At 49.5% G+C, this 21,515-nt stretch overlaps 1 protein-coding gene across 1 annotated transcript; it reads left to right on the top strand.

Moving 5' to 3' along the window:
* Positions 1 to 1,833: 1,833 nt before the first annotated feature.
* Positions 1,834 to 13,670, top strand: LOC123123129 (indole-3-acetaldehyde oxidase). The gene is made up of 7 exons (XM_044543580.1): positions 1,834 to 2,198; positions 6,500 to 8,107; positions 10,676 to 10,938; positions 11,064 to 11,273; positions 11,359 to 11,577; positions 11,805 to 12,965; positions 13,048 to 13,670. Exons 1-7 carry the CDS (start codon positions 2,036 to 2,038, stop codon positions 13,459 to 13,461), a joined length of 4,038 nt encoding a protein of 1,345 aa, XP_044399515.1. The 5' UTR covers positions 1,834 to 2,035; the 3' UTR covers positions 13,462 to 13,670.
* Positions 13,671 to 21,515: the final 7,845 nt, after the last annotated feature.

The following is a 21,515-nucleotide window of genomic DNA, read 5'->3' as shown; positions in this document are numbered from 1 at the left end:
GCCTTCGGAGTGGCCGCTGCGCCGGCCAAGGGATTCCCCCGGATCCACTTCCAGCCATCAGATCCGCAAAGCTAGCACTCAAGATCGGCAGCCGAAGCCACCAGGGGCTGGATCCGCTGCAGATCGGGGTTGAGAAAGAACATCTCCATGGCGACCAGAAACCAGCGGGAGGCTGCCGCAGCAGCCGACGCCCACCACCTTCATGCCGCCCACACGATCGGGTAGTTGACCCACCAGCACCCGCCGACACCGGCCGCCGCACAGGCCGCACCGCACGCCACCACCCAGGGCCGCCGCCCTGGAAGCCGAGGCCCTCCACCCGAGATGAAGACGAAAGGATCCCCACCGCCAGCTTCACCTGTACCACGCGGCCACGCCGGTGGGCACCTGGGCGGCGGCAGAAAGGAGAGAAGTGAAGGGGGACGAGGTGGAGGAGCTAGAGTTTGCCCCCGAGTCGTCTCAGAGGCGGGGGCGCGGGGGAGATAGAGATAATGAGTCGGACTTGACGGAATGACGTCTGTTCTTCTCCGCTCCAGTTCAGTACAACTTCAGGCCTATTCAGATGCTACATGGGCTAGCGATCCCTCATATTGCCGTTCATTTTCTGCTTATTGTGTTTTTCTTGGTGGTTCTCTTATTGCCTAGAAGACGAAGAAACATACTGCATTTCCCGTTCAACAGATGTTGAGTTGCATGTTGTGGCTCTTTTGACGGTAGAGATGACTTAGTTACAGTAGTTACTTCAGGAGTTTGATGTTTCTGTCACTAGACGTACTCTGTTATTGTCTGACACCACATGCTCTATTAGTATTGCACGCGGCCCTGTGAAGTATGAGCTCACCAAACATATTGGCGTTGATACTTTTTTGTGCGCGCTAGTGTGTAGGATCATGATATTGCTCTTTAGTATGTGTCTTTGAAGATACAGTTGACGGGTTACTTTACGAAAACTCAGAGTATAACACAATATGGCTTCTATCTCTTCAAATTTAATATTGTTGGTCCACCATCAGTTTAGGGGAAGGGAGAGGTTAGAGTTATATATTTAGTCGTGTTCCTCTTTGTCTTTTCTATTTTACAAGGAGGTTTATGCATATTTTACCATATGTACATACTGCATATTTCCTAACAACCCGATTCTGAAATAAGCCCGTCACAAGTCACCTCACTTCTACTCCCTTCATTTCATAATATAGTGCGTCCACGCTTTTCGAGATTTAAATTTAATCATAAATTTAACCAAAGAGGTCGACTGCGGCGGGAGCAAAAATTATACCACTAAATTCGTATCGAAATAGCGAACTTAGTGGTATAATTTTTTGCTCCCGCCGTAGTCGGTCTCGCTGGTTAAATTTATGGTCAAACTTAAATTTCGAAAAGCGCGGGCGCACTACATTATGAAACAGAGGGAATACTGGTGATGCAGCACAGCGCTGGTTAACCTCATGGTGACCAGAAACAAGAACATTAGTGATCATTATTTTGATCCCTTCAAAGTACTCCTTTTTTTCTTTTTATACTCCACCAAAACATACCTTGGGACTCTGGTCTTGTTTGTCTTTGCTAATTCTCGGTGTGTTTTTGTGTGCACGCGTTGATTTTGGCTGTGTGCTTCCTAATGACTACGCAAAGGTTAAAAGTGTGCTTATTGTGTTTGAATCCTCTCGATGTTTTATTGTAAGCTAGTAATAAAATTCATGATTTGTCGAAAAAACCCTAAACGAGAACAAAAGCAAACAAACCTGGGCTGACAGTGTGTCATCTTCAGATCAATTGTGACCTTTCCCGTCCTTTTGATCTCTCGTATATTACTACCGATTGGCTGATGCTCCTGCGGCAGCAGAAAAGTCCACGAGAAGCTAGCGTACCGCCTCGGTCAGTTCCGCCGGACGCCTGTCTGGACCGGAGAGTGTACACGCACCGTCACCGAACACCAATCTCGCGCCCCTTGACATCCAGGTAGCGATCGAAATCGCGCTGTAAAAAGGGCCTCCGTCTGTCTTCCCTGCGCGCACTTGGTGGGTTGCGTAGAGCGATGGGGTCGCTGGGGAAGGACGCGGCTGCGGCGGCGGAGCGGGTGGTGCTGGCGGTGAACGGCGCGCGGCACGAGGCAGCCGGCGTTGACCCGTCGACGACGCTGCTGGAGTTCCTCCGCACGCGCACGCCCGTCAGGGGGCCCAAGCTCGGCTGCGGCGAAGGTGAGCACCCGTCCACCACTCAATTCATATCCGCTCGTTTTAATTTTTCCTTCAGTGGTTCGTTCCGATGGGAATACGCGGATCGAGGCAGCTCGACCGAACCAACGTCACAGATGATGGTTCATCATCCTTCACAGCTCGAACCAACTATGGATCTCGGTATTGACTTTTCAGCCAGCTCAACACTCACAGACGATCGGACTGACCGCTGCTCTTTTATTTCCATATTTTTCCTTAATAATAAAGCACGGATTGACTTTGTCGGGTTCACCATCACAATAGCTTCTTCCCGTGATTTTACGCTTTCAGTTTAAATTTAAAACATATTCGAGGTGGTATTTTTCACATCTACCGTCAAAAGTTTCGTACGTCGTCGTCCGCGTACGTGGTCTGGAGCTTCGTAAGTCTCATGGGCCAGAATTTAAGTTTCTGTTATGGGCCGCTACCAAAATAGTTGCTCCATGTGATAAAATTTTGTACTCCTTTTTTAATCAATAGTCCCACCCTGCTCTTTTAGATCACATCTTAGCAACTTAAATACGTTCTCAAATTGCATGAATCAAACAGGCCAAAGCAGGAAAAAAGACGAGACCTGCAGCATATATGCATCATCAGCATATATGCATACATGCATGCAGAGACAGAGTGGCCGTCGGTGCTGGAGCTTGAGCGACGGAAAAAAGGGGAGCAACGGCGACTTGGCAGATGAGCGGGGGAGGGTACGGGGGGATGTTGGAGATGCCCTAAGAATTAGGCAATAATCTAAATAATTAAGAGAAAAGCAAAATCATTAATTGTGTAGTTTTTGCTGATATACATTTTGACCTTGGCGTGCGTCTCTATGTCGCCGTTGGGTGGCACTTTTCGGATTCTGGCATGCCGCATTGATGAATGTTTATATGGACACATAAAATCTCTCACCCGTTGCAACGCACGGGCATATGTGCTAGTAATAATAATGTTGATTTGAATTTTCCGAAATGTGAAGACATAATCTGGCCAATCAGGCAAGTTCACGCGTATAATTTCAAGTAGGAGTATATAATTCGACTTTGTAGTTCAGTGGTAGTAATTTTTTTTCCCTCAAGTTTAATTTGACTTTTTTTAAGAATGAATTTTAATTTAGCTTTACCTACTATCAAATAACGACTAGTCGACCACCAACGATATTGTATAACAGTTGGCGGAAATAACCTTGCCCAACACGTTATTTTCAGTACACCCGGCCTAGCGATGGCATTGAGATATATCACTATTTTCTTAACTTTTATCTAAGATTACATATACTCAGCAAGAGCAAGCAATGCTACATTCTTGGACAAGGGTGGAAACCGCGATAATACTACACACACGCGCAAAACAGACGGACTTTCACGGACCCTGCCGCCTGGCCTTCACTAATTGGGCCCCCCTGATTTTAAGTCGTGGGCCCGCCTCACTCTATCAAATCTAAGCCAATCATATCCTAACCACCCCGTAAAACCAAGTAAAGCCTCCGTGTGTGTAGCATCTCTCTGGAAACAATTAAGAGGAAGATTACATAGCATTGCCCGTAACAGCCCGTAGGTGTAGGATTATTGGCCACTCAGCTCAGGCATGACAGAGACAAAAGGATCAAAAAGGATACCTTGCCGTTGTACTTTTCCCATAGTGGAGCAATCATACACCCATCCAAAACCATTGGACCATGACTCTCTTATTTGTCAATGTTACTTTTTCATGTTTGGTGATCAGGCCCCATCCATGTTCAACTACCGATGTTACTAGTTTACTAAAAACTTTGGCGCTTGTTTCTGTTCGCCACATAGCGAAATTGTGTAAGAGCATCTCTAGCAGACCCCTTAAAGTGGTCAAACCCGTAAAAAAAGTGTTTACAGTTTCATTCGGAAAAACGGCGTCTAGCAGATCCCATAAAACTCGTTCGGCCCTTAAACTTTTTAAAGGGTACTAAAAATTCATCCGCGAAAACCTCATATGTATAGTTTCGAAGACAGTATACAGTTCAACCCGCAAACCGATCAAACCTCGTCGGAGCAGACGTGTCGCCGTCGAACTGGCTAGAATCTACCAGGAACTCATCGGAATCCGTCGTCACCCGTCGGAAGAAGCCACCACCGGTCCGAATTGCGGCCAGCTCGACCTCCACTGCCCGGGCGAGGCCGTCCACGGGCAGGGCGAAATAGGCCACCGGTGGCCCGAATCAGGGCGGGCGGCTCCGGAGAAGGGCGGGGGAGGGGGGAGGGGCTCGCGCGGCCACACTGGGGAGCGTGCGCACAGCGGCGGGCGGTGTCGCGCTCAATCAGGGACGGGCAGGCGCGCTAGGGAGCGCACGGTCGGGGCGGGCGGCGCCGAGGCAAGGCACGCCGTGACCAGAGACGAGCTCTGTCGGGACGAGAGGAAAAAGGAAAAAAAGGCTATAGTAGGATTATACCTGGCCATACCTCGGGCCGGGCCAGGCTTCGGGCCGGGCCTAGCCAAGCCCGACGCAAAAAACCCAGGCCCGAGCCCGGCCCGGCCCGGGCGTCGGGCCTGTTTTTTGGGCCCGAGCCCGGCCCGAACACGTAAAAGCCCGTCCGGCTTCGGGCCGGCCCGGCCCGTCCTTCAGGAAAACGCGAAAACGATGGGCCCGGGCCCGGCCCGGCCCGGTCTTCGGGCTCAAAATCTAGGCGGGCTTTTTCGGGCCGGGCTGCCCGTGGCCAGGACTAAGTGGGATACACTTTCATTTACGAAGTCTGCTCTGTCCGGGGTAATTTCGCTCCGTAAAATGCCCCTTATCGGTTTGCGGGTCAACTTTTGCTCGTATCACCTTTGGCAGATGCTTTATATTGATATTTATATATAGATTCACATAACTTGACACTGTACAGAAATAGCCCAACAAACGGGGTAACTAGTGGGACCAAGTGCTTTGCAATTGCCTTGGCTTTTAGTTTTTTTGTAGGGAATCGCCTTGCTTTCTACTCCAGTATTTAAGTACTATATCTTCTCCAACTTGTTCTTTTACCTAGGAAAAGGTAAATAATCCTAAAAAAGAAAAAGGTAAATAAAATAAGGACGTGACTAGATGGCGCATGTGTGTTATCAGATTTTCGAGTAAACACGTATGGAAAGTTTATCCTTTGTATCCTCTAACGTGCACAAAACATAAACGGTAATTTTACCTGGTGAACGAACGTTCTGTGCAAGGGGGATGACAAGCCAACCATCTTTGCTAGCAGTTTTAGTTGTAAAAAATGAGATCAAACGAGGGTAGTTTAAAAATTGCCTTCTCGGGGGTTTCTTTTGAAAAAAATGACAACTCTTCCCACTTCATCACAACTAAAACTGTCATCGAACTGCTCGCATGTGCCACCTCCTCTCACGAACATTCGCCAGTTAGGAGGGCCCAAAATAAAAGGGGGTCTTCTGCATGTAGAAATTTCCCTATATGGTTGCTTCCTCACATGCAAAGATTCGATGTAATTTTGAAATTTTGTAATTACATATGCATGTCTCTGGCATCATGTATTTTTGTATGTATCTGATGATTTTACTACTACCCCATGTGTTGTTCCTGCGTGCGCCTCGGAAAATGAAAGTGCCTGTGCGCTCATATTTTCTTTGCGATAAACAATAGTACTCGAAACAAAAGGTTATACTTTGCTAATTAAATACACAATTAGGCAATTTTAGCCACAGCAGTGCTATACACACGATGCAGGCAGACGATTTATGGACGATAGCACATATCAATGCGTCCATTCATATTATCAAAGTGGAGCGGACGGCAAGATTGACATCATGCAGCTGTCGTGCATGTAGTGCGTCGTTTTTATAGTAGTTTCGTTTTAGCCAAAAGGTTATATACAAGTTTGTACTATCAATTTTGTTGGCGGGTATTTTTTGTACTATCATTTTGGGTAGACATGAACAATTGATTGCACATTTTGCACCAACCGGTGATTTGATGGATCTTAATCGGTAGGATCACTTCACTCTCCAGTGTTTGTATCCTTGCTGTTTACATTTAGGTTGTAGCCTAGTGGCAAGGTGGGCAGTGGCTCACCCTGCGACCAGGGTTTGAACCTCGTCGGGGTTGATTTTTCTGGTGCCTCTCTCAGGTGGGATTCTTCTATAAAACTAGTGTCCATGTTTTTTTTTTTACTTTTACATTTACGGACAACCGTTGTCTTCAGCCTGAAATTCTGTGAGATTTTATCTTCAGTTTCGGTCGATTCTAACTGAAATTAACAAATCCCTCAAAAAAAAAAACTGAAATGAACTAACAACGTGTGTTAACGTTGCTGCGTGCATGCATGCAGGTGGATGCGGCGCATGCGTGGTCCTCATTTCCAAGTACAACCCGGCCACCGACGAGGTGACCGAGCACTCGGCGAGCTCCTGCCTGACGCTCGTCGGCAGCCTAAACCACTGCTCGGTCACCACCAGCGAGGGCATCGGCAACACCCGCCATGGCTACCACCCTGTCCAGCAGCGCCTCGCCGGCTTCCACGCTTCCCAGTGCGGCTTCTGCACCCCCGGCATGTGCATGTCCATCTTCTCCGCCCTTGTCAAGGCCGACAAGCCCGACGGCCCTGCCCCGCCAACGGGATTCTCCAAGCTCACCTGCTCCGAGGCCGAGCACGCCGTCTCCGGCAACCTATGCCGCTGCACTGGCTACCGGCCCATCCTCGACACCTGCAAGAGCTTCGCCGCTGACGTTGACCTCGAGGATCTCGGCCTCAACTCGTTCTGGAAGAAAGGCACTGACCGCGCCGACGTCGGCAAGCTGCCGGAATACTCTAGCGGCGCCGTCTGCACCTTCCCTGAGTTCCTAAAGTCTGAGATCAAGGGTCAAATGAACGATATTCCAGCGGCGATCGCCGGCCAAGACGGCTGGTACCATCCCAAGAGCATCGAGGAGCTTCATAGCCTCTTTGATTCCAACTGGTTCGACGAAAACTCGGTCAAGATCGTGGCGTCCAATACCGGCGCCGGAGTTTACAAGGATCAAGACCTGTACGATAAGTACATCGACATCCAAGGGATCCCGGAGCTTTCAGTCATCGACAGGAGCAGCAAGGGGTTGGAGATCGGGGCAGCCGTGTCCATCTCCAAAGTCATCGAGGTCTTCTCCGATGGCACTCCGGTGTTCACAAAGATCGCCGGTCACCTCAGCAAGGTTGCCTCGCCGTTCGTCCGGAACACGGCGACTGTCGGCGGGAACGTGATCATGGCACAGCGGCTGCAGTTTCCGTCGGATATCGCCACCGTTCTTCTCGCCGCGGGTTCGACGGTCACAGTCCAGACGGCTTCCAAGATGTTGCGCCTGACGATGGAGGAGTTCTTGGAGCAGCCTCCCTGTGATGCCAAGACCATACTGCTCAGCATATTTGTCCCGGATTGGGGTTCAGACAATGTCATCTTCGAGACCTCTCGTGCATCCCCGAGACCGTTCGGCAATGCTGTCTCCTTTGTGAATTCTGCATTCCTGGCAAGGACTTCAGGGCAGCTCGTAATTGAGGATATCTGCCTCGCATTCGGCGCTTACGGTGTCGATCACGCCACCCGGGCTCGGAAAGTTGAGGAATTCCTGAAGGGGAAATCAGTGAGTGCAGCGGTGATACTTGAAGCAGTTCAGTTGCTGAAAGATGTTATCTCGCCGTCAAAAGGCACCACACACCCTGAGTACAGAGTCAGCTTGGCTGTCAGTTTCTTATTCAGTTTCCTTTCTTCACTTGGTAACAACCTGAATGAACCGGCGAATGCTATTGCTCCCAATGGGTCATGTGCTAATGGCCCCGAGAAGCATGGTACTGTTGGAAGCGACGACTTGCCGGTTCGCTCAAGGCAAGAACTAGTTTTCAGTGATGAATACAAACCTGTCGGCAAGCCTATCACGAAAGCCGGGGCGGAGCTGCAAGCTTCTGGTATATTCCTACAACTCTTATTCCAATGTTTTATTTAGCTTACAAGTATTTCCTTCAATTGATTTGTACTCTTCAATTACAAGTGTTAGTTTTTTTATATATAGCTCATCATTCATGCCGAATGGTTAAGAAGTGCTTACTAGTACTTGACAGTGTTAGTAAGCATTGTTTATACTAATACTTTCTTCTACATACTTCAAGATCATTTGGGAGTTCTTTTTGTTCATCTTCAGTACACTGGTTCAATCAATGTTGAGCCATCTCATATGCTTTATTCCTGAATATATTTCTTCAAAAAGAAAAATGTTGGCACATCTAAATTCTATCCTGAAACATGGCTTGACAATATTCTCGCTTGTTTCCAATTTTGTTGGCCCCTGTAGTTTCTATTCTTTTTTTTTTTTGAGCAGTCAATGGGGGGCGATCACCCACCTGAACTCAGTTTTGTATTGATAATAAAAGACAGCGGGTCGGTAAATACACAGCTCTGCAGAGTCGAGAGAGGGCATAGTCTACGCGGGAGGGGGCCCGGACCACCCACAAGCGGAGGTGCTCCTGGATCGAGTGCCGCAAGTCAAGATCCAAAACCCGGATGTTATTGAACACCATCCGGTTCCGGGTCTTCCAGACAACCCAAAGGACACGACACATCGTCGTGCTGAGAAGCGGACAACTCCAGGAAGGGTGACAGGCGGTGAAGGCACGCCAAACGTTTTCCACACGGCGAATGACGGGCATACCGTGGCGGCCGAGGACGTGCGCCCACATTGGTTGTAAGCGGGGGCACTCGAGGAATAGGTGCATGATTGTCTCAGGCCGCCCGGGGCAAAAGGGGCAGTAGTCATGCTCGAGGAAGCCGATCCGATGAAGGAAGTCCCGCGTACGAGTGTTACCATGCCGTATAACCAGGCGAACACCTTGACCTTGACGGGCATGAAGCCATCCCAATTGAGATCATGCAGGGGGAGCTCATGGCCGGAGAGTTTGATCATGCGGTACACCGCACTCGCCTTGAACCAAAGGCTCCCACCCCAAGCTAGGATCCGCTCATCATCAACCGCGGAGAGCTGGACGTGGTTAACAGCTGATCGAACCAAGGAGACTTCCAAACCTACAGTTCTAGACAAACGGTCATGCACGGGGACTGCATCAGCACCAAGCTAACCAAAGTCCCCCAGGGTTGCATCGAGGCGGAGACAGTGTGAGTAAGCCGCGGGGAGAGCAGCCGCCAAATGACCCAACGAGGTCCAGTTGTCATGCCAGATGGAGGTGTGCTCTCCATTGCCAAACCTCATCGACGTAAGCGAACGATAGAGCGGGACAAGGGAGGCAAAAACTTTCCAAGTGGGGGTAGAGGCCGCTGGTCGATCACCCAGGTACCAGCGTCGAACCCAAACGGTCCACGGGTTACATACACCACTGAAGATTTTATGAACCATTTTGGCCAGAACATGGCCCTACGGGGGCGGTCCATCTTGGCCATAGTGCCCTTGGAGAGGGGGAGCACCGACATGGCATGGGTAGGGATCGCGGAGAGCACCGCAGAAGTGGGTGTCAAATGACCCCCTTGGTCGACGAAACGCGTGCGCCATCCAGGGATGCGCCGCTCAATCTTGGTCGGCAAGAAGTCCAGGGCGCTAGCAGGTAACTTCATATGGGAGAGAGGTAAGCCGAGGTACGTCTGGGGGAACATCGACAGTGGGCAGCCAAGCTCAGCAGCCAGGCGGGTGGCACGGGCGGGGTCCACGTTCACCGGAACAAAGGTGCTTTTGTGAAAGTTGATGGACAGCTCCGTGGCGGCAGAGAATGCATCCAGAATAGACTTGAGCCGCGAGAGTTGTCCCTGTTCAGCAGGGACCAAGGGGAGGGTATCGTCCGCATACTGAATAACAGGACACGACAAATCGTCGACGAGCGGATGCAGCAACCTGGACGAGGAGGCATCCCTGGCAATCATCTGGTGGAGAAGGTCTGCAACGATCAAGAAGAGGTAAGGCGACAACGGGTCTCCTTGACGCAACCCCATTTTACACTGAATCCATCTGCCGGGCACCCCATTCAGCAACACCGCAGTTTTGCCGGTGGCAAGGATATTTCAGATCCAAGAGCGCCAACAGTCGCCAAAGCCACGTGCCTGCAAAATAACATCCAGTGCTACCCAACTAACCGAATCGAAGGCCTTCTTGAAATCCAACTTCAAGGCAATCGTGGGTGTTTTGCGGAGACGACAGCTCTGCAACAAATCGGCAGCATACAAGAAGCTGTCGGCGATGCATCACCCGGCAATAAATCCAGACTGTTCAAAGGACACCAGGAGCTCAAAAAATTTCTGCAGCCGCGTGGTCAAGATCCGAGAGACAATCTTCATGACACAATTCTGGAGGGAAATGGCTCGGAACCCATCAGCGGAGAGCACCACGTCGCATTTGGGCAGCAGGTGATGAAAGCACGGTTAACACCATCCAAGTCCGCAACCCTAGAGAAGAAATCATTCAAGAAGTCCAACAAATCGTTTGGTAGTTCCTATTCTGAATCATTAACTTGACAATATTCTTGGTTCTTGTACAGGGGAGGCTATGTATGTTGATGACATCCCTGCTCCCAAGGATTGCCTCTATGGAGCATTTATCTACAGCACACACCCTCATGCCCATGTAAAAAGTGTCAACTTCAGATCATCTTTGGCTTCAGAAAAGGTCATCACGGTTATCTCCGCAAAGGACATTCCAGTTGGTGGTAAAAATGTTGGATCCGGCTTCAGGATGCTAGGAGAGGAAGCTCTTTTCGGTGATCCGGTATCTGAATTTGCTGGTCAAAATATTGGCATTGTGGTACCTACTTCTGAACCACTTGAACTCAATTTCAGGAAAATGCATAACCGGTGGTAGTCTATTTTTACCCTATATTTTGCGAGGTCGTAGAACTTACCATATTGTGTTGCTTTGACATCACTCAGATTGCTGAAACACAGAAGTACGCCTATATGGCGGCGAAGCAAGCTGTAATCGATTATAGTACCGAGAACCTTGAGCCGCCGATTCTGACAATTGAGGATGCCATCCAACATAACAGCTATTTCCAAACTCCACCATTTTTGGCTCCTCGGCCAGTTGGGGACATCGACCAAGGGATGTCTCAAGCTGATCACAAGATCTTATCAGGAGAGGTACACATTTGATATTATTAGCATGCTGCATTTTCAGACATGATCCCAGTTGTAACACCTAGTGTCTTTTGTTAATTTCCGACAGGTGAAACTTGAATCACAGTACTACTTCTACATGGAGACTCAGACCGCATTGGCCATTCCCGACGAAGATAACTGCATCACCATCTACTCCTCAACGCAGCTACCAGAGATCACGCAGAATGTCGTCGCGGACTGCCTCGGCATTCCATACCACAATGTTCGCATCATCACGAGAAGAGTTGGAGGCGGCTTTGGTGGAAAGGGACTGAAAGGAACCCATGTAAGTGCCCCACTATAAAAAGCACCCCTTATCTGAATATTTTTTTTGCAAGTGCCCCACAATATAAGCAGAGATTCATGTGTGTGTACTTCAGATTGCATGTGTGTGTGCTTTCAGTTGCAGCATTCACAGGAAAAAAAATGCAAGTGCCCCAGGAATGTTACAATAAGTTGTGCATTTCAGTTGCACAATCTTCTGATGATGGTGCAATTGGTTTCTGTATTCAGGTAGCATGTGCGTGTGCAGTTGCAGCTTTCAAGTTGCAGCGCCCTGTCCGGATGTACCTCGACCGCAAGACGGACATGATCATGGCGGGAGGGCGGCACCCGATGAAGGTGAAGTACTCCGTCGGGTTTAAGTCGGACGGCACGCTCACGGCTCTGCTCGTCGATCTTGGGATCAACGCCGGGATATCGCCGGACTTGAGCCCGTTGATGCCAGGTCACACCATCTCTTCTCTGAAGAAGTACAACTGGGGCGCCCTCGCCTTCGACATCAAGTTGTGCAAGACGAACGTGTCGTCCAAGTCGGCGGTGCGAGCGCCCGGCGACGTGCAGGGCTCCTTCATCGCCGAGGCCATCATCGAGCACGTCGCGTCCGCGCTCGGGGCCGACACCAACGCCGTCCGGAGAAAGAACCTCCACAGCGTCGAGAGCCTCAGGACGTTCTACGGCGACGCCGCGGGGGACGCCCCGACGTACAGCCTCATCGACATCTTCGACAAGCTGGCCTCGTCGCCGGAGTACCGGAGCAGGGCGGAGGCAGTTGAACGGTTCAATGGCGGAAGCAGGTGGAAGAAGCGCGGCATTTCGTGCGTGCCGATCACCTACGAGGTGACCCTCCGGCCGACGCCGGGGAAGGTGTCCATCCTGAACGACGGCTCGATCGCTGTGGAGGTCGGCGGCGTGGAGCTCGGGCAAGGGCTGTATACCAAGGTGAAGCAGATGACGGCGTTCGGGCTGCGGGAGCTCTGTCCCGACGCCGACGGGCTGCTCGACAAGGTGCGCGTCATTCAGGCCGACACGCTGAGCTTGATCCAGGGCAGCTTCACCGGTGGGAGCACCACCTCCGAGAGCAGCTGCGAGGCGGTCCGCCAGTCGTGTGCCGTGCTCGTCGAGCGCCTCAAGCCCATCAAAGAGGGCCTCGAGGCCAAGTCAGGCGCTGCGGCGCCATGGAGCGCCTTGATCGCCCAGGCGAAGATGGCGAGCGTGAACCTGTCGGCCCACGCCTACTGGAAACCCGACCCAGCCTTTGTAAAATACATCAACTACGGAGCCGCCGTCAGCGAGGTGGAAATCGACGTGCTGACCGGAGCGACGACGATCCTGAGGAGCGACCTGGTGTACGACTGCGGGCAGAGCCTGAACCCGGCGGTGGACCTTGGCCAGGTGAGCTCGCCGCCGATCGGCACATCCACTTGCTATTGCTGAAGAATGAAGATCGTTGTCATCTGAATTCGTTTTGGATCAGGTGGAGGGCGCGTTCGTGCAAGGGGTTGGGTTCTTCACGAACGAGGACTACGCGACGAACGCCGACGGGCTGGTGGTGAACGACGGCACATGGACGTACAAGATCCCTACGGTTGACACCATCCCTAAGCAGTTCAACGTGGAGCTCATCAACAGCGCGCGCGACCAGAAGCGCGTGCTCTCCTCCAAGGCGTCCGGCGAGCCGCCGCTGCTGCTGGCGGCGTCGGTGCACTGCGCCATGCGGGAGGCCATCAGGGCGGCCAGGAAGGAATTCAAGGCCAACTCGCCGCTGACGTTCCAGATGGACGTGCCGGCGACCATGGCTGACGTCAAGGAGCTGTGCGGCCTCGACGTCGTCGAGAGGCACCTTCAGAGCCTCACTTCCGCCGCCGCCAGCGCCGCAGTGAAGGCGTGATCGTATTTGCATGTAAGTTGTGTCGAAACGTGGGCATATGTACTGCTGCAATGACACGATGAAGGTGTGGGACGCTGAACAATGTCCGGTTTGCCTGTGTGCTGCTGTGTATAGAAGAGAGGAGATAAAACAGCTATCGACGTGGATCTATCATAAGCGTTGGGTTTTCATCTAACGGCAGGCATGCACGTGCTGCGATTCTGCTTATAATGTAGTATATTTTTACTAAAAAAATGAATATCTTCAATTCCTGTTATAAATAAAAGGAAATCTAATCCCCGAAACGTTTTCTAGGGTTTTGAGTGGACCGGTGGCGCTCGGTCTGTTAGAGTTGTGTCGAATATTGTGTACAAGGTAGGTTACAGTTGGACTTATAGTTGTATTGTGTTTAGATAGGATATGGAGTCGTGTCCTAGTAGGTCACTTGTATCCTAGGCCTCTCATATATATAGTGGGGGTAGACACACGATGTAACCTATGCCAACATAATAGCACAGGCACGCAAGGGGGAGCCGGCGGAGTGTGCCAGCGCCCGGGTGGCCGGTGTGCGGTATTGTGACGGTGTCACGGGGAGGAGCGCCCGTAGTCAAGCCCCGGGGATGTAGCCATATCGGTGAACCTCGTTATCAAATCTCGGTGTCGTGCTCGCGTGATTACTTGGTCCTCGGATAATCGACGATATGCCTCGAATTTATTCTAACAAGTGATATCATGAGCTAGGTTGTTCGAAGGTTGCTGGATTGTCGATCTAGAGGTGGACGCATGGAAGTTGTCAGCGAGATCTTGCAAGATGCAATGTGTACAATTGGAGGCATGGCAGCGGTAGTTGTCGTGTCGGTGGATCGAGTTTGCTGAGATAAGATTCGTGGAAGACGACATCGTGTTTGATGGAAAGAGCAATCGGAAGCAGCGCTTTTGTTCGGAAACTCGGCGAGATCGGCATCCGCATTTGCTGGGTTCGTGGTGGTATGATCCGAGCGGAACACGTACAGGCGGTGGCCACCAGGTGCGTGTGCAGGGCTGCAGGCAAAGGGTTGGACGCACGCGCAAAGCCGAGGCGGCTCGTGGGCATGCCTAGGGCGTAGCTGGCTGGCCCAGGTAGGGCTGGTCGTGTGCGTGCTTGGTGGGCAAGGCCCTTGTGTAGCCACGAGGTACAGGCGTGCAGTGGCCCAGGAGCAGCAGCTGGTTGTGCAAGGCCGAAGGAAAGCCACGTGCGCGGAGCTGAATTCCAGGAGAGTTGGCATTGTGCCGGGACTAGAGCATTGCATGCACTAGAGATTTGTTTGGCGAAAAAAAATTACGGCACAAGGGCTTAGTCAGATCGTGATGCTGTCATGGAGAGGCCAGCTACAGACGTGTGATGAATCAGGTGTTTGAGCTAGTTAGCTTTGTTGATCTGATTTGGTATGTTCACACGGGAAGGCTATGTGGACTTCATTTTGTTTTTCTTTGTTGGTACACATTTGTGTTTGGATGGCGATAGTCACGGTGACGGCTTGAGGAGTCTGGAATATGTCTGCAGTCGAATAAGTTTGGCTGGGTTGGACTAGATAGTTTGATGGATCGACGCGAGTCGGTTGATACAGAAGACGGTGGTGAGATCGGCGATGACGACATAGGAGCGTGGTGCTGATAGTGACCGACTTCTGGGCATGGAAACACGTGGCGCTGGCCGAGGGCTTGTGCGGCTTCGACAAGACTATGGCGCGGGGTTGATTCAAGACGGTGCATATGAGAGCTTGGAGTCAACAAGGCGCGGGGTGGCACCACTAGTAGAAAAGAGGGTTTTGGTTCAGGCCGGGTCAGCCCATTAGTCCCGGTTCAGTCCAGAACCGGGACCAATGGGGGCACTGGTCCCGGTTCGTGAGGCCAGGGGCCTGCCGGGCCTCGTGGGGGCATTGGTCCCGGTTCGTCTGGCCCCTTTGGTGCCGGTTGGTGGGACGAACCGGGACCAATGGGCCTCGCTCCTGGCCCACCACCATTGGTCCCGGTTGGTGGCTTGAACCGGGACCACAGGCTGCCCTTTAGTCCCGGTTCATGCCATGACCTGGGACCAATGAGGTGCCTATATATACCCCTCGCCCGCGAGCAGAGCACTCCAGTGCTCTGTTTTTCTCTGGCCGGCGAGGGGAGGGCTTTGTGGTGCTCTAGCTCACCTCCTATGCACATGAGGTGTTCGATGAAATGCCCGAGCCACACTAGTTAAGCTTTCTCCTCTCGAAGCTCGACCTCAAAGCTCCATTTTCCTCGAGATTTGTCTAGGTTTAGCGGCCCGTCACGTCCCATTCCCGTCTTCACCGCCGTCGATCGCCCGCGCCGATCTCGTCGCCGGCACCACCGTGGTGAGCCTCTTGTTCTTATCTTCTTTCTGAAAGAAAAAAATTCTTACTTTAGATAGATACTTGTCTAATTTTCTTACTATTTTATTGCTTGTTATTATATAGTGCGATGGTTTTGGTATCCGCCCCCGTCGGCCCTCGTCCTGTCTATGATTCGGATGTGGTATATATTATCTTTATAACTATTGGTTCATTTATTGTTTATGAAAATTATGCCGACCAACGTGACATAGATTTTATTTATCTAGGAGGTATGTGAACCGGAAATTCCAACCGACCCTATTGTCGAGAGGTTAAATTTAGTTGAAGAAGAAAACAATTTCTTGAAGGAAAAAATAAAAAAATTGAGGAGGAGAAGATGATATTGGAGTTGCATGTTGCGGATGTCGTCGATGATCACAAGATCAAGATGGATGCAATGCGCTTGAAGATTAGAAAGATTAGAAAATATGCCATTCATACCGAGGCTTGGTATCATTATGCCGTTGGATCAATTGTTACCTTGGTTGCGATTATGATCGCATTTGTTTTCGCATTGAAATGTTTTACATAGTTTCAATGTATGGTTTAATTAATTAGATGCTCTGGAGAGCTATATGTTGTTAGATGAGTACTATGTATGTACTTTGGTTTTAATGTGATGATGAACTTCTATTAATTTGGTCACTTAATTATCTATTCATGATGTTCTGTAATGGTTTTTGACACACTTAATTATATATAATGCACGCAGATGAACCGGCAATGGATGTACGGTGACAGACACACCTCCGAGTACATTAAGGGCGTGCATGATTTTCTCGAAGTGGCTGAGGCAAACAAGCAGAATGGTTTTATGTGTTGTCCATGCCCTAAATGTGGGAATACGAAGTCTTACTCTGACCGGAAAATCCTTCACACCCACCTGCTTTACAAGGGTTTCATGCCACACTATAATGTTTGGACGAGGCACGGAGAAATAGGGGTTATGATGGAAGACGGCGAAGAAGAAGAGGACGATGACAACTATGTGCCCCCTGAATACGGTGATGCTGCAACGGGGGAAGCTGCTGAAGATCAAGAGGAACCAGACGATGTGCCCAATGATGCTGCAACGGGGGAAGCTGCTGAAGATCAAGAGGAACCAGTGCCCGATGATGATGATCTCCGCCGGGTCATTGTCGATGCAAGGACGCAATGCGAAAGTCAAAAGGAGAAGCTGAAGTTCGATCGCATGTTAGAGGATCACAAAAAAGGGTTGTACCCCAATTGCGAAGATGGCAACACAAAGCTCGGTACCGTACTGGAATTGCTGCAGTGGAAGGCAGAGAATGTTGTGCCTGACAAAGGATTTGAGAAGCTATTGAAAATATTGAAGAAGAAGCTTCCAAAGGATAACGAATTGCCCGACAGTACATACGCAGCAAAGAAGGTCGTATGCCCTCTAGGATTGGAGGTGCAGAAGATACATGCATGCCCTAATGACTGCATCCTCTACCGCGGTGCGTACAAGGATCTGAACGCATGCCCGGTATGCGGTGCATTGCGGTATAAGATCAGACGAGATGACCCTGGTGATGTTGACGGCGAGCCCCCCAGGAAGAGGGTTCCTGCGAAGGTGATGTGGTATGCTCCTATAATACCACGGTTGAAACGTCTGTTCAGAAACGAAGAGCATGCCAAGTTGATGCGATGGCACAGTGAGGACCGTAAGAAAGACGGGAAGTTGAGAGCACCCGCTGACGGGTCGCAGTGGAGAAAAATCGAGAGAAAGTACTGGGCTGAGTTTGCAGCTGACCCAAGGAACGTATGGTTTGGTTTAAGCGCGGATGGCATTAATCCTTTCGGGGAGCAGAGCAGCAATCACAGCACCTGGCCCGTGACTCTATGTATGTATAACCTTCCTCCTTGGATGTGCATGAAGCGGAAGTTCATTATGATGCCAGTTCTCATCCAAGGCCCTAAGCAACCCGGCAACGACATTGATGTGTACCTAAGGCCATTAGTTGAAGAACTTTTACAGCTGTGGAATGGAAACGGTGTACGTACGTGGGATGAGCACAAACAGGAGGAATTTAACCTGCACGCGTTGCTGTTTGTAACCATCAACGATTGGCCCGCTCTCAGTAACCTTTCAGGACAGACAAACAAGGGATACCACGCATGCACGCACTGTTTAGATGACACTGAAAGTATATACCTGGACAAATGCAGGAAGAATGTGTACCTGGGCCATCGTCGATTTCTTCCGACCAACCATCAATGTCGAAAGAAAGGCAAGCATTTCAAAGGCGAGGCAGATCACCGGAAGAAGCCCGCCATGCGTACCGGTGATCACGTACTTGCTATGGTCAATGATTTACACGTAATCTTTGGAAAGGGTCCCGGCGGACTAGCTGTTCCGAATGACGCTGAGGGACACGCACCCATGTGGAAGAAGAAATCTATATTTTGGGACCTACCCTACTGGAAAGACCTAGAGGTCCGCTCTTCAATCGACGTGATGCACGTGACGAAGAACCTTTGCGTGAACCTGCTAGGCTTCTTGGGCGTGTATGGGAAGACAAAAGATACACCTGAGGCACGGGAGGACCTGCAACGTTTGCACGAAAAAGACGGCATGCCTCCGAAGCAGTATGAAGGTCCTGCCAGCTACGCTCTTACGAAAGAAGAGAAAGAAATCTTCTTTGAATGCCTGCTCAGTATGAAGGTCCCGACTGGCTTCTCGTCGAATATAAAGGGAATAATAAATATGCCAGAGAAAAAGTTCCAGAACCTAAAGTCTCATGACTGCCACGTGATTATGACGCAACTGCTTCCGGTTGCATTGAGGGGGCTTCTACCGGAAAACGTCCGATTAGCCATTGTGAAGCTATGTGCATTCCTCAATGCAATCTCTCAGAAGGTGATCGATCCAGAAATCATACCAAGGCTAAGGAGTGATGTGGCGCAATGTCTTGTCAGTTTCGAGCTGGTGTTCCCACCATCCTTCTTCAATATCATGACGCACGTCCTAGTTCATCTAGTCGACGAGATTGTCATTCTGGGGCCCGTATTTCTACACAATATGTTCCCCTTTGAGAGGTTCATGGGAGTCCTAAAGAAATATGTCCGTAACCGCGCTAGGCCAGAAGGAAGCATCTCCATGGGCCATCAAACAGAGGATGTCATTGGGTTTTGTGTTGACTTCATTCCTGGCCTTAAGAAGATAGGTCTCCCTAAATCGCGGTATGAGGGGAGACTGACTGGAAAAGGCACGCTAGGAGCGGACTCAATAATATGCAGGGACGGGCATTCTTGGTCTCAAGCACACTACACAGTTCTACAGAACTCTACCTTGGTGACCCCGTATGTCGATGAACACAAGAACAGTCTGCGCTCCAAACACCCGGAGCAGTGCGACGACTGGATTACATGTGAACACATCAGGACTTTCAGCAGTTGGTTGGAAACACGTCTCAGAGGTGACAACACTGTTTGTGATGAGCTGTACTCGTTGTCCAGGGGACCATCTTTGACTGTATTGACTTACAAAGGATACGAGATAAATGGGAATACATTTTACACGATCGCCCAAGATCAAAAGAGCACCAACCAAAACAGCGGTGTCCGCTTTGATGCAGCAACCGAGAGGGGAAAGGACACATATTATGGTTACATAGTGGACATATGGGAACTTGACTACGGACATGATTTTAAGGTCCCTTTGTTTAAGTGCAAATGGGTCAATCTGTCAGGAGGCGGGGTACAGGTAGACCCACAGTACGGAATGACAACAGTGGATCTGAAAAATCTTGGGTACACTGACGAACCGTTCGTCCTAGCCAATGATGTGGCACAGGTTATCTATGTGAAGGACATGTCTACCAAACCGAGAAAAAGAAAAGATAAGGAAGCGAATACATCATACGATGAGCCAAAGCGCCACATAGTTCTTTCAGGAAAAAGGGACATCGTGGGAGTGGAGGGCAAGACAGACATGTCTGAAGATTATGAAAAGTTTCATGAAATTCCTCCCTTCAAAGTCAAGGCTGACCCAAGCATCCTGATAAACGATGAAGATTATCCATGGTTACGGCGCAATAAGCAAATGACACAAGCGAAGAAAAAGTGAAGACTTTCTCCCGCAACTATTATGATGATACCATGCCAACTTTGTAACAGACGAGTATGATACCATTGTCCGTTTTGTACACGAAGTGCATCCAGTTTTTGCCGTAACCCTCTCAACTTTCTTGCACATGCTATGTGGATGAAATGATGATACCATGCCAACTTTCAACCTTTTCAGAGTTCATTTGAAATGCTTTTCAATTTCAGGGTCTTATAGCTCAAAATAATCAATAAATGCATGAAAAATAAGAAATGAAGTCAGAAAGGGTTGAAAATTGATGATGTGGCTTTGAATGGTGCATTTTGAACACACAAAAAGTCAGGAGTTCAAATAAGTTTTAAAAAATAAAATCCCTTTGTAACAGACGAGTTTCCGTATGAAATCCTGATACTTCGAAAGAGATTGTCCGTTTTGTACACGAAGTGCATCCAGTTTTTGCCGTAACCCTCTCAACTTTCTTGCACATGCTATGTGGATGAAATGATGATACCATGCCAACTTTCAACCTTTTCAGAGTTCATTTGAAATGCTTTTCAATTTTAGGGTCTTATAGCTCAAAATAATCAGTAAATGAAAATGGCATGAAAAATAACAAATAAAATAAATAAGTAATTAGAAACAAAATAATATAAACTTTAATAAAATATATAAGTACAAACAAAATAAAATAAACTTTAATAACATAAATAAAATTTATGAAACTAAAATTATCAAAGTATTTTCTGTTCAAAACATTATAAGCAACCTCTAGTATTATTGAAACTAAAATTATATAAAATTGATGCAACTAAAATTATCGAAGTATTTTCTGTTCAAAATCATTGAAAGCAAAAAGAATTTTCATAAAGAACTTTTTTTGTTAGAAACTTTAATAGCAAAAATAATTATCATAAAGTAAAATAAATAAGTAATTCGAAACAAAATAAAATAAAATAAATAAGTTTTTTGTTGTAAGTAGAAACAAAACAAAATAAATAAAGCAAAAAAGAAAAAGAAATACAGGCAAAAAAAAATATGCCACCTACTGGGCCACCACGGCCTGAATACGACTAGAAACCCATCGATGGGCCAGGATTCAGGCCCGCAGAAGGCCCAGTAGGCCCATCAGGCATAGCAGTGACAATTAGGCCCGTAAGTCTGCAATGGAGAAGAGCGCGAGAGGGGAGCGGCAGTGGGGCTTATAAACCACTGCGCGCCCCTCTCAACTAGCGAGGTGGGACTAAACTTTCAATGCGGGCGCAACAGCACAAGGCCTTTGGTCCCGGTTGGTGGCACCAACCGGGACTAAAGGGGTGCATTGGTACCGGTTCGTGGCACCAACCGGGACCAATGCCCCCCTTTAGTACCGGTTGGTGCCACCAACCGGAACCAAAGGCCGCCGCTTCCCGCCCTTTGGGCTGCTGAAAAGAGGCCTTTGCTCCCGGTTGGTGCCACCAACCGGGACTAAAGGTGGCATTGGTACCGGTTTGTGCCATGAAACGGTACCAATGCTCTTCGTATATAAGCAGTACTTGTAAATTTTCCAGTTCCATCGAACATTTGCCCCTCGACGACGCCAAACTCATCGACGCCGCCAGGCTGCCCGTGCTCGCCGTCGCCGCCACGCGCCCTTGCTGCCCGTG

The sequence above is a fragment of the Triticum aestivum genome, chromosome 5D (assembly GCF_018294505.1).
Source record: "Triticum aestivum cultivar Chinese Spring chromosome 5D, IWGSC CS RefSeq v2.1, whole genome shotgun sequence".
Taxonomy (NCBI): Eukaryota; Viridiplantae; Streptophyta; class Magnoliopsida; order Poales; family Poaceae; genus Triticum; species Triticum aestivum.
The sequence above is the reverse complement of the archived record's forward strand: the minus strand, read 5'-3'. Positions and strand labels throughout refer to the sequence as shown.

Bases quoted from the DNA above. Each gene is read 5' to 3' on its own strand.
- LOC123123129 (XM_044543580.1), top strand. From the start codon at position 2,036: ATGGGGTCGCTGGGGAAGGACGCGGCTGCGGCGGCGGAGCGGGTGGTG. The intron at 8,108-10,675 runs GTATATTCCTAC...GTTCTTGTACAG, and splicing joins GGCGGAGCTGCAAGCTTCTG to GGGAGGCTATGTATGTTGAT. The intron at 11,274-11,358 runs GTACACATTTGA...AATTTCCGACAG, and splicing joins ACAAGATCTTATCAGGAGAG to GTGAAACTTGAATCACAGTA.